Here is an 11,927-nt window from a genome sequence, read left to right as displayed (position 1 = left end):
ATAAAGACACAAGCCTTCTCTTAATTAAGAGATGATCTCTTCACAAGAAGGATAAAGCAAAAAAAAAGACAAATTCCCCATTATAGTAGATTCACCTTTTCTTAACATTTATTTATTTAATTTTATTCATCTAACTATTAATTGTAAGATAAGGCAATAAGAGATGAGATATTGTACAATATGTTTTTTGTCTTTTCTAAGTGGCGTGGAACACATAAAAAAAAGTTGCCTTATCAATCATTATACATGTCTAAATATTTAGACGCGCTCTTTGTCCCGGCTCTCTTTTTTGCTACTCTCCCCAAAAACTGTACAAACTGCAGTGGACAGTGGTAATAGCGGAGAGTAAACACTGTATCAGACTATCAGGGCTGAAATTACCGCGGGATTAAACTCGTGATTTCGCGCAGATGCCCCAACCCAGCAAGGCAGTACAGGCATGTCGGTATAAAACTAAAAAAAAATTCAATTATTAAACAGCAGTATTAGCGAATAATACTACTCCAGCTTCCCCCACCCCCAGCCCCAACCCAGCATAGCACAGCACACCAAGGTGGTGAGAGCCGGGAGAGAGAGAGGGAGATCCAATCCAATCCCCTTCCCCCCTCTCCTCGGCCTCCGCTGCTTCGATTTGCTCCGGCGTGCTTGCTTGCTCGCTCGCTCGCACAGGTCAGTGCGTAGGTTCCGGTCTCGTTTCGCCGCCTTCGATTCGGTATTTTGCTCGATTCCTCGCTCAGATCCGACGAGGGCTTGAATTTGAACTGGGCTTTGATGCTCTGTGCTTGCTTGCTTGCTTGGTGTGTGCAGGGGTTTGGCGGCTCCGGGTATTTGGTTGCTCGAGGGGATCGATCCAGAATGGGCGCGCGACTGTCCAAGGTCACCTCCTGGTGCTGCTTCCGCGGGCAGCACCACGGGAGCACGCGGCTCGAGAGTACTGATACTGGTGGGTAGTAGCGATATATAGTAGTAATGCTTTTGTTTGCTCTGTTGGTTGCTCGTGCGCGTTTGCTTACTAGCTCGGAATGGTCTTTTTCTCTTGACTATTTCTGGTGGTTCCCTTTCCCCTTTCGAGAGACTGTTGGCCTCCGCGATTTTTTCTTCATTTTGTCGATCTCAAGGTTTTCTCTATTTGCCGCCGAGATTGTCGGTAGGTGTAGGATTTGGGGTGGTTTTTGGATTGGGCATCCGCATTTGGGAGGTTGGTAAATTGAGTCGAAGGGTCATTCCTTTGGTAGGTATGCATTCTGCAGATTGAGCTTACCATTAATGGAGTAATTTGAGGGGCGCATCTTTTTTTTTGGCTGTGTAGTCGAGGAGGAGCAGGGGGAAGCGTACGAATTGCCTGCGTTCCAGGAGTACTCCTTCGAGCAGCTGCGTCTGGCGACGGCAGGCTTTGCGGTGGAGAACATCGTGTCCGAGCATGGCGAGAAGGCGCCCAACGTGGTGTACAAGGGGAAGCTCGACGCTCAGCGCCGCATTGCCGTCAAGCGGTTCAACCGCTCTGCCTGGCCCGACCCGCGGCAGTTCTTGGTACGTAGTACCCATAACGTTCAGTTATTCTAACAATGCGTACTTGGTGGGTGTTAATGGTAGTTCGTTGCCTACGTAGTTATTGCGGTGATGGTACATTCTGTGCATTTTTTTGCCTTCAGACAGGATGACGCCTCTTATCATGGAGGTTGTTGATTTGTAACTGTTCTTCTGATGACATGCATGCCTGTTAATTTACTTAATTATGCTATTGGACGAATTTGTATGATGGCTTGAAGATGAAATGGTGCCATCTGCCAACTACCTGGCCAACAGATCCTTTGTCTAATTTTGTATGCTTATTACTTATTAGATTCCATGCTAAACTAGTGTGTGACAGCAATCATCAGCAGCCACTACTTGTCCGGTTGTCCCATCATTGTGCTGTACTAATGCTTTTGGAAAATCAATGGTTCTATAAGGCTGAACAAGCAGTCCTCATAGTGTAGTTATTCAGCATTTTCATTTTTACTTCATAGTTAGCATCACCTGCTAATCGTTTTTCTTAACTGTAGTAGGTCTACTCCTTGCTCCATCGCTTTCTATGGCTTGTTATTTTACCATCTGTTATTGCACCGATTATTATTGTTTACATGTCAAGTAGTATGTAGTGGATTTTCCTAAATCTGTAACAGTGCGTTCTCAATTGGAATGACATTGCGTTAAAACAATCCATGCTGATACATTTTGTTTGCTCGACCCATAATAGAGTTTCCAGCATTTTTTTCTAAGATGCTCGTATCGTTTGGAAAATTATTATGCTTCAGGAAGAAGCTAAATCAGTTGGTCAGCTCCGGAGCAAAAGGTTAGCAAATCTGCTTGGCTGTTGCTGCGAAGGTGATGAGAGATTGCTTGTTGCGGAGTACATGCCTAACGATACACTAGCAAAACATCTCTTCCACTGTGAGTCGCCCTACATTCCCAGTTGTAATTATGTTTAGCTCAGTTTTTTTACTGTCATTTATTCTCATTCTCAACTGAAGCCTAAGTATTTTTAGGTTGATAATGTTTTGGCTATTATTGATTTGTTTTTGTTCATGTCAAGTTTTTTTATTTGAAGAAATTGGCAGATTGCTCTTCGGTATCTTTTTCAAAAAAGATTGTTCACAATGACTGCAACTCAAACACTTGTTTTATGACTAATGTATACGAGTATAAGACTATCTGTTCTAGCAACATCACGTCATGCAACTCAAACACTTGTTGTATGTTGAAACTTTCTGTTTGGACCTCCAAGTGTACGATACAGTATTCTTGACGCCTTACAAGATGGATGATGTAATATTTCCCCATCATTGTATGCTTTTCACAGGGGAAAACCAAGCAATGAAATGGCCCATGAGATTAAGGGTTGTTCTCTATCTTTCTGAGGCTTTAGAATATTGCACCAGTAAGGGCCGTGCTCTCTATCATGATCTTAATGCCTACAGAGTTCTGTTTGATGATGTGAGTATCAAGCAAATTGATTTTGCCAACATAGCCAACTTTGTTCTGTGTTTATATACGTGTCTTCTTTAGCATTTTTAAGGTTGTTCTGGATGCTGCAGGATTGCAACCCTAGGCTTTCATGTTTTGGCCTCATGAAGAACAGTCGGGATGGCAAAAGTTACAGCACCAATTTGGCATTTACTCCTCCTGAATACATGAGAACTGGTTGGTCCCTTCTTGTATTTCTAACACCCTATAGCTTGGTTTTATGTAGCATCCCCTGCGGACTATCTTGGTAGTCTTGTCAGGCCACAATGCTGCTGTGATTTATTGCAGATCTACTTTGTTTTAATAATTTCAGCTATAGCTTGTGATTGTACCTTTAGTTTGTCTCTGAGAGTGGAACATCCTTAGCTTTTGTAATCCACAGTTTGCCTCTAACATCACCCTCTCACTCTTCCATTTACTCTTTTGGTTTATCTACAGGACGTATCACACCTGAAAGTGTCATATACAGCTTTGGCACCTTGCTGTTGGACGTTCTCAGTGGGAAGCATATTCCTCCTAGCCATGTAATGACTTTGAGCTTTATTTCTTCCACACCATTTCTATCTTACTTTGCTTGCCTTTTAGGCATTGTTCCACAGTCACTGCTGTATACTCCCTCCATCCCATATTAAGTGACTTTCTATTACATGTATCTAGACGTTTTTTCAGCATAGATACAGCAATATTTGGGCAAATTTGAGTCACTTAATATGAGACGGAGGGAGTAGCATGTCATAAAAATGTTTTTATGTGAACATAACTGCCCCGTTGGTAGCTCGATTTCTGAAAGATATAGCTATCTCCTTGGAGTTAATCGATCTTCTAGTTTACTTTCCCGCTGTTTTTCTTCTAAAGGTCTTTGTCACTCCATGCTCGTGGAACAATGCAAAATCATTTCACGCACATAGATGTAGTTTTTCACTCTTCACCATTGAAAGATGCGAATTATGTACACCGACTTGCATCAGGAAATGGAATATCACGATGAAGGGTTATCTCATGATTCATGAAATAACTATTTGGGATCTTCGAACGAAGTGTAGAAAGGAACATTTTAATAACTGGACGAAAATTTGATAGAAAAATGAATACACTTTTTTCAAAAAGGGGGAGAGCCCCTGCTTCTGCGTAGATCGATGCACACAACCATAAAATAACTAATATTTGATTATAGACCAGCTTTGATATCTTCATGGCTCCATCTTTACCAGACTAACTGATATCTGTAATACCTGCAGGCCCTTGACCTGATTCGAGACCGGAACTTTAACATGCTTACAGACTCATGTTTAGCGGGTCAATTTTCAAATGAGGAAGGCACTGAACTGGTGCGATTAGCTTCAAGGTGCCTGCACTATGAACCCCGTGAACGGCCTAATGTGAGATCTATGGTTCAAGCATTGACTCCTCTTCAGAAGGATGTTGAGGTGAATACCTTTGCTTTCTCTGTCTTTCTCTTCAGAAGCATTGACTCCATCTTGGGTTCTGATCAACTTTGAACTTGAAGTATATGATGTTATAACTGCCGTGGTGTTGAAATGTTTTGCAGACTCCATCTTACGAACTGATGGATATGCCCCAAGGCGGTGCATCATCTATGCAATCATTGACTCTTTCTCCTCTTGCTGAAGCTTGTTCCAGAAAGGATCTGACAGCAATACATGAAATTCTAGAAAAGACAGGGTACAAGGATGACGAGGGAACAGCAAATGAGGTTAGTTCTGTTTCTCATTTATTCCTTTTGTCCTACAAAATATTTTTGCAGTATATATTATGTATCTGCGTTGGATCGGTGTGGGTAAGGATTTAAAGACCAGAGATAGACACTCAGCCTCAAAACCAGGGACAGGGATCGTCCCTGGTGTGGAAGAGACACTCTGAGGCTTAGAGAACTTTTGATTGTTTCATTGTTTGATTTAAACTTAAAAGGTTATAAGCTAGCCCTTTCATCTGTAGAACGACTCAACTTGCCCCACGAGACTCAAGTTCTATCCCCACTTTCCTTACTAGCTGTATCTTCGAATTCATAACTAAACAAAATAATATTCTATCTCACTGATTTGTCCCTAATTTGGTCCCTTCTTTGCAGTGCATGCTAGCTGTAGGGCCCTAATTGATGTTTATAACAATTTTTTGTGTGAAATTTGATAAGGGTTGCAGCATATGGAAAATACTTCTCATCAGAGACTATGAAACTGTGTCCTTCCAAATGATTTTACCCCTTTTTTGGATCTCAGTGCGATATTGGTACACCATTTGTTTTAGTGAAACTGCTTAAGCTGTTTTCATGTTACATGATCTCCCCCTCTTCTTTGCTGCAGCTGTCATTTCAGATGTGGACCAATCAAATGCAAGACACATTAACCTCGAAGAAGAAGGGCGACAATGCTTTTCGACAAAAGGATTTTACTGCTGCTATTGATTGTTATTCCCAGGTTATTTTCAGTTTTATACAAGCTTTTGACAGATACTATGGCAGTCTCACGTTGAAATGTCACTAGTACCATGCCTAATGTAAACATCAATTCCCATTTGATCTCTGGAATTTTTAGAGAATTAATTGTAAGAAAAATTTCTGAGCTATTAAACTAACCATACAATCTAAAATATCGTCAAGACGTCAATAATTGAATTTCGTAACAAGGGCGCTAGAATACCGTGTTCAATGAATGCAAAAAATGTGCAAAGAAATCTGTTGTTTACCTTGTTTCTTTGTTGATTTGTGACATGCAGTTCATTGAAGTTGGTACGATGGTTTCCCCAACCATTTATGCTCGGCGTTGCCTGTCATATCTGATGAATGACATGGCAGAACAAGCTCTCAGTGATGCAATGCAGGCTCTAGTAATTTCTCCGACATGGCCGACTGCATTTTACCTTCAGGCTGCAGCATTACTTTCTTTAGGCATGGAAAATGAAGCTCAAGAAGCACTCAAGGATGGCTCTGCACAAGAGACAAGTAGCAGCAGTGGGCGTTGAATGTGAACTGATTTGTTGTCCAGAAAATGCACATAATTTCAGGTAATATCTTTTACAAAATCATGATATTGTAGATTTGTAGTACTCCCTCCGTTCCTAAATACTTGTCGCTGTTTTAGTGCAAACTTGCATTAAAACAGCGACAAGTATTTAGGAACGGAGGGAGTGACTTCCTTAATCAGTGGTAGAACTTCAGTGTCTGTGGGATCAATCAGGTGTACAATGGAGTCATGACTAATATGCTGAGTCTTGCTAGGCTGGATTATCCTAGGAGTGTCTGAATATGTTTGTGCAATATGCAGTTTGTAACTTGGTATTTATATGTTGTGAACAATGCAAGTAAAATTCAAATACAACTGAAATTGGTACAAAGTACAACTGAATTAGGTACAGTATTTTGTTTTGACTGTAATTGCATTGGCTAGTGAACTGTATAAAGCCTAATATTATTGTCACTCAGAAAACTTATATGCAACCAGAAATACTGTTTGAACATTTGTAGAGTAGGTTCTGGATATCGTATGAACAACAAATATCGTGAAGAAGGATGGTACGTGTATCTTCTATTTCCTCATTATTCTGTTTGTGGCTCAGGTGCTCGCTTGAACGAAACCATTGGATATGGAAGCGACTGTTCGTCATCTGTCAACTTGGCTAATGGTTCTTCGACCTTCTGTTTTGCGTGTGCGAAACGTCGTCCCTCGTCCGTATGTATATATGGAAGAATGCGACAGCAGAGATCAGGAAAAAGATGCCAAAATACATTGAAGGGCGAATAAGTCCCGCCGACAGGAATTTTTTTGGGAAAAGGAAAAAAAATGCGTCCTGGTTCCTCCTACCGGAAAAAAGGAGGGAAAAAGATTGTTGTGAAAAGGAACTGTTGTTGATGTACATCGTGCTGGTAGCCGTTTAAACCTGTACAGCATCCCTTGTCTTTGTTCTTTTTTCATATTGGTAGCCTAGCCGTAGCCTCATTGGTATATCTTGAGGGAAAAATCGTGTGAATTCTTTTCAGCGGCGTGAAAATGGCAGTTGTCCAAGGGCTTCTTTTTTTCATTTCTGAATTTCGCGTGCAGACTTGGATCTTGTGATGAAACTGTATCTCTCTTTGGCGCTGGTTTTCATTTCCTGGACAGCAACGTCTTTGGCTGAATGGTTTGCTGTTTCCTCTTTGCTAGAATATATTTCCGCTGATGAAATAGTAGCTCAGCTCTTTCCTCTCTGCAATGCGTCCGAACCCATATGTACATCCGCTGAACTGTGCATACAACCACACCGATCGCAGTGTTCCACTCTCAGTTGTGTCCTGTGACCAGTTCCGAATGCCATATTTGTTTTTGCCAATTTCTTCTTTTTGCAGGTATTTGGCTAATTCATTCAAGAACTAGTAGTGCGTTGTTTGGGGTTCATAATTTTTAGAAATGTGATTTGAACCTGTTAGCATGAAATTAAAGATGTTCTTTTTTTAGAAGAAATTAAAATGGTTCCTAGTTCATTAGCGGGCCAACGCGGGTAAGGTCTTTATGGGCTGAATCTGATACGTGAAAACCCAGCCCGCACAAAACATAATAACATGACCAGATCAACAAATTCGTACGCAGAATCGGACCTAACTCTCTGGCAGCCCGATAAGCGACACATGGACATTTCCCATCTGTCCGTTTCCCTACTCTAGCAACGATCCCCGTTAATTTCTCGTAAGCAACGGGAGGACTTTTTTTGAGGTTTTGCCGTCGTCTCTTCTCCACCAACACTCGTCGGCAGCCGCCATGAGTAGAACCACCGTGGAACTACCAGCATGGACACAGTGCTCTCGTACGCCGACGAGCTGGACGAGGAGTTGGACACGTTCCCGACGTCCAAGCTGGGGAACGTGGTCAGGATGAGGTATGACCGTCTGAGGAGCGTCGCCGGCAGGGTGCAGACGGTGGTCAGGGATTTGGCGATGCAGGGGGAGTCGTTGCTCAGCTGGAGGGACCCCAGGGCGACATCCACGCTCATCGTGGCGATTGTGCTCTACGTGACGCTGTTCCAGGTCGTGGCCGTCATTGCTGGGCTTTACCTCCTCCGGCACCCAAAGTTCAGGGGCAAGCAGCCCTCCGTGCCCTTCAACCTCTACAAGCGCCTGCCCGCGAGGGGCGACATGCTCATATATTCACTAGTATATACTCTAGTTTCGCATTCAGAGTTGAGGCTTGGACTAGGACAGAGATGCTCTCAACATTCAGAAGCAGCTTAATTCCTCTGTCAGTCAGTCAGTCCGGGCAGCAAAGCAGCTTCTTCTTTGAGTGTATATTCAATTCAGACAAAAGCAAACCAATGATTCATGATCCTAAGCTACATTTAAGAGCGGTGGTACGGTTACATCATCATAAATAAAAGATCCAAGCTACCATCGAATGAGTTAAAATGTAAGGAGCTGCTACTTAAAACATAAATGCTAGTTCAAATGTATCATCCAGAAGGTCACAGCCAAAAGGAGATGCCACATCTCAACTACCAAAGATCCCTAATATTTAGAAGTACCAATGTCTCGGGACAAAACCTTTCCATCTCCAAATCCAAACTCTTCATTACCTAAAATAACTAAGTTGACTTGTACCCTGGGAGGCCTGCGCCAATAGGTGCGTTCCCCGCATGACGAGCATACCTCCGAAGTCCATGTTTACGTTGATCGAGATAACGTTTACGTCGAATATACCCTGACAAACGCGGCCTACAATGCAGTAGAGTTATCTCCTCCATGGTCATATCTGAAAATTGGCTCATATACATCAAGCCACCCGACTCATACACTTGCCTTGCCGACTCACTAAATGTCTTGAACCGGCGTTTCATCTCAGATCTGTCACGGACTACACCATGAAACTTGCACCACTTCTCATACAAGGCCCACATGGCATCCTTGGACTTAAATACATTCTCATCAGGATCGACCTCTGTTCTATCATTTCCGACTAGGGCATGTGGAGCTACTTTTGAATTGGGTCCGACTTCTTCTGACTTGGGGCCTCCTGCGGTTCAATGGGCAATGCAGTTACAGTTTTGATTTGTGGATAATTTGTGGACTATTGCTCTCATTGCAAGGCAGAGTTATTATAATAAATCAAAGAATTAGCATGCTTGTTACAAGTGTGGTGATTAGAACAACTCCTACTGAATCCCTGCCTGTTTATCTACTGATAATAAGAAAATATCGGGTACTAAATTCGAATCGAAATAACAACTCGCAAATTAGCTGGGGATTACCTGCAGGGGAGACGATGGTAGGGATTGCGGCTGCAGGGCGAGCGGCGGAGGGAGAGGCGCGGGTTGCCAAGGCAGCCCGCGCGAGCTTGGAGACGACGGTAGGGATTGCGGCTGCAGGGCGAGCGGCGGAGGGAGAGGCGCAGGTTGCGAAGGCAGCCCGCGCGAGCTTGGAGACGATGGAAGCCATGGCCATAGCCTAGGTCGGACTGGGATAAATCTGGATTTAGGGTTTGTGCGCCGCGGCCCTTAAATTTATATAGAGCTCAGGGTCTTTGAGGCCGTTGGATCTGGATGTCCCTGTCTATCGCTCGTAGGCTTGTAGCGCACGTCGAACCCAACGCCCACGGAGACCGGCCCGGGAAAGTGTTTGTTTTCCTTTCTTTCTTATTCCTTTATTTAGAAACTGAGGGCTCATTCGATTTGCACTATTTTTAAAAGATTTTTACAGGATTTCAATACTTGAGATGTTTTTCCATGTGTAGCATTCGTTCCATAGAAACGGACATGCTAGATTCCTAAGAAATGTGTCCAAATTGGCCTAATTTCTAAGGATTCTAAGCATTAGATGAGACCTCATTTTTAAATTCCATGTATTAAAATGTGCATGGCATTCTAATCCTCTACTTTTTATATTCTTATGTTTTCAAAATCCTGTGAACCGAATAAGCCCTTAGCGGTGCCAATTTCACAACTGTCAAAAAACAAATAGCGGTGTCAATTTCACCACAACTTTTAATATACACCTATGTTCTCATATTTTTTGTTGTGGTTTTAGTTCAAGTTTGGTCTAAAACCACGACAAAAATTATGGAACGGAGAGGGTGGATCACTACTAGCTAAGCGTGTTTTGCTGCTTACAAATATTTTTAATTCCGTTGCCTTGTTGTGCGGCAGATTCGCCTACAAGGTATGCACCATCCAATTATCATTCATTGCTATATTTAAATTTTCAAATTGATTTATCTCCCGAACAATTGATCCGATTAAATATCCATTTTCACTTGCTCGACGAGGCCTTAAAACAAGATATCGTTTTATTATGGTTTCTTTCGACTCCACCAGTTACCAGATTACACTAATGCTTACCATGTTACGAGTGAACAGTTACCATATTAATTGCTACCCAATAAAAAAAGGTATTTAGACAGTGCAAATTTTACACAAACTTAGAGAGTGAGTGTCGAAATGTTTCAACAAGTAAGAGATTTCATCATATCATAGAAGTACAATGATCCATATCTTTTCATAGGTATACGTTCATGCTCATCAAATTGTTAACCAAATGATATTAACTTTGCAAACAAGTGACTATAACCTTAACCACGTGGTCATAACCAGTGTATAACCTTGTACATGGGTATACCCTTGCAGTTTTTGGTTGTATTCAATTCCACAATCTCGTTATAATGATTCATATTTTGTACTCACTCCCATTCCAAAATAAGTGATGTGGATTTGTATAAATTCTTAAACAAATTCACGTCACTTATTTTTGTACGGAGGGAGTATATCACTTGTTGTTCTACTCGTGACCTTCATGGATCAGTAACTGTACTAAAAAAGATTGTATACATTCTTTCTTTTCATGAATCTACATGGTTGCCTAGAGTTTTTAATACGGGAGCAGCTCGGAAGAAGAGGCGTGTAGAATGGTTACTTACAGTCAGTATCAGCTTACTTCCATGATTTCTGTTCTTTATTTCCAAGTTCTAATCAGGTGTGCAAACGGGTAGTGACAATGTTTGTGTTAGACATGGGCAGAATGATTGCTTGCATCCCTTGACAACTTAGGCAGCCATCAATTGCTCTCTATGGTTTCGATCTTCTTTGTTTTCAGTGTCTGAACCATGTGCATTTTTGCTTGTCACATACCTGCTGGAAACAAAGGAGGTGGAGGATTGTTCAACCATTCGGCTTTGGTATCGGTAAAGGTAATCTCAACCCGTCATATCTTATGGACAATGGAATTTTTGCATCTAATAAGGTGTGCCCCAGATAGGCATGTACTTTTTTTTTCATCATATACTACGTCCTTTCGGACCAAATGTTGGTACCTCTGCATGGTTTTGTTATTGTCTTACCTAATTTTTAATTCTGTATGCTCCAATATACTTTCATGTTAGGCTTTTTCCCCCTTCGTAGACGACATTCTAATTCCATGCTCCTTTTACTTGCAGCGAGACACACCATAATCCAACATGCTTTTTCGATATTGAGGATTCAGAACGTCTGTGAGTATTATACTATTTAATACTGATTCAGCATTCTTTGACTTTATATTGCATGCAAATGACAGATCACTCTGGAAAGTGTTAGCATCCATACAGCTATCAATGATGGTATACTCAATCTGGTTGACAAGGTGCTGACAATCTGTCGTTTCTTCTTTGTACTTGGGAGCTGGATCCAAGAAATTGGAGCATGTACCGTCAGGAAGCATGAGGATTTGTCGCCTAACTTACCCACCGCAATCTGTACAAGGTTTGAAAGCATGTACCTTAATATTTTTGTGTGATAGATTATGTTAGTTACTTTGACAATCTGTGGTAGGGGAATTTGACATTCTTCCTGTTTCTGGCAACTCCCTTCAATGGCTTAACGTATGCTGCTATTTTTTGAGCTTCCTGTTTCTCTTCAATATCACCAAGAGTTGTTGAATTGCTGGATGTGATCTTACAAAATAATGTTGTATG

The 11,927-nt window shown here is 41.8% G+C and overlaps 3 protein-coding genes across 3 annotated transcripts; 2 read left to right on the top strand and 1 right to left on the bottom strand.

Annotated features, from left to right (window-relative positions):
- Window positions 1-507: 507 nt before the first annotated feature.
- LOC100832106 (probable serine/threonine-protein kinase BSK3) lies at window positions 508-7,109 on the top strand. The gene is made up of 12 exons (XM_010242332.3): window positions 508-669; window positions 808-943; window positions 1,310-1,530; window positions 2,298-2,433; window positions 2,843-2,976; window positions 3,078-3,183; window positions 3,445-3,530; window positions 4,245-4,433; window positions 4,556-4,720; window positions 5,328-5,441; window positions 5,740-6,027; window positions 6,580-7,109. The coding sequence occupies exons 2-11, from the start codon at window positions 856-858 to the stop codon at window positions 5,983-5,985; spliced, it is 1,485 nt and encodes a 494-aa protein (XP_010240634.1). The 5' UTR covers window positions 508-669; window positions 808-855; the 3' UTR covers window positions 5,986-6,027; window positions 6,580-7,109.
- Window positions 7,110-7,867: 758 nt separating this feature from the next.
- Window positions 7,868-8,224, top strand: LOC100822081 (FT-interacting protein 1). The gene has a single exon (XM_003579456.1). It carries the CDS (start codon window positions 7,868-7,870, stop codon window positions 8,222-8,224), a length of 357 nt encoding a protein of 118 aa, XP_003579504.1.
- A 187-nt stretch (window positions 8,225-8,411) lies between these two features.
- Window positions 8,412-9,439, bottom strand: LOC106865581. Its single transcript, XM_014895807.2, has 2 exons — window positions 9,235-9,439; window positions 8,412-8,999 (listed from the first exon to the last, which is right to left on the bottom strand). The coding sequence occupies exons 1-2, from the start codon at window positions 9,425-9,427 to the stop codon at window positions 8,572-8,574; spliced, it is 621 nt and encodes a 206-aa protein (XP_014751293.1). The 5' UTR covers window positions 9,428-9,439; the 3' UTR covers window positions 8,412-8,571.
- Between the last annotated feature and the right edge of the window lie 2,488 nt (window positions 9,440-11,927).

This window comes from Brachypodium distachyon, chromosome 5 (genome assembly GCF_000005505.3).
Source record: "Brachypodium distachyon strain Bd21 chromosome 5, Brachypodium_distachyon_v3.0, whole genome shotgun sequence".
Classification (NCBI taxonomy): domain Eukaryota; kingdom Viridiplantae; phylum Streptophyta; class Magnoliopsida; order Poales; family Poaceae; genus Brachypodium; species Brachypodium distachyon.
The sequence above is the reverse complement of the archived record's forward strand: the minus strand, read 5'-3'. Positions and strand labels throughout refer to the sequence as shown.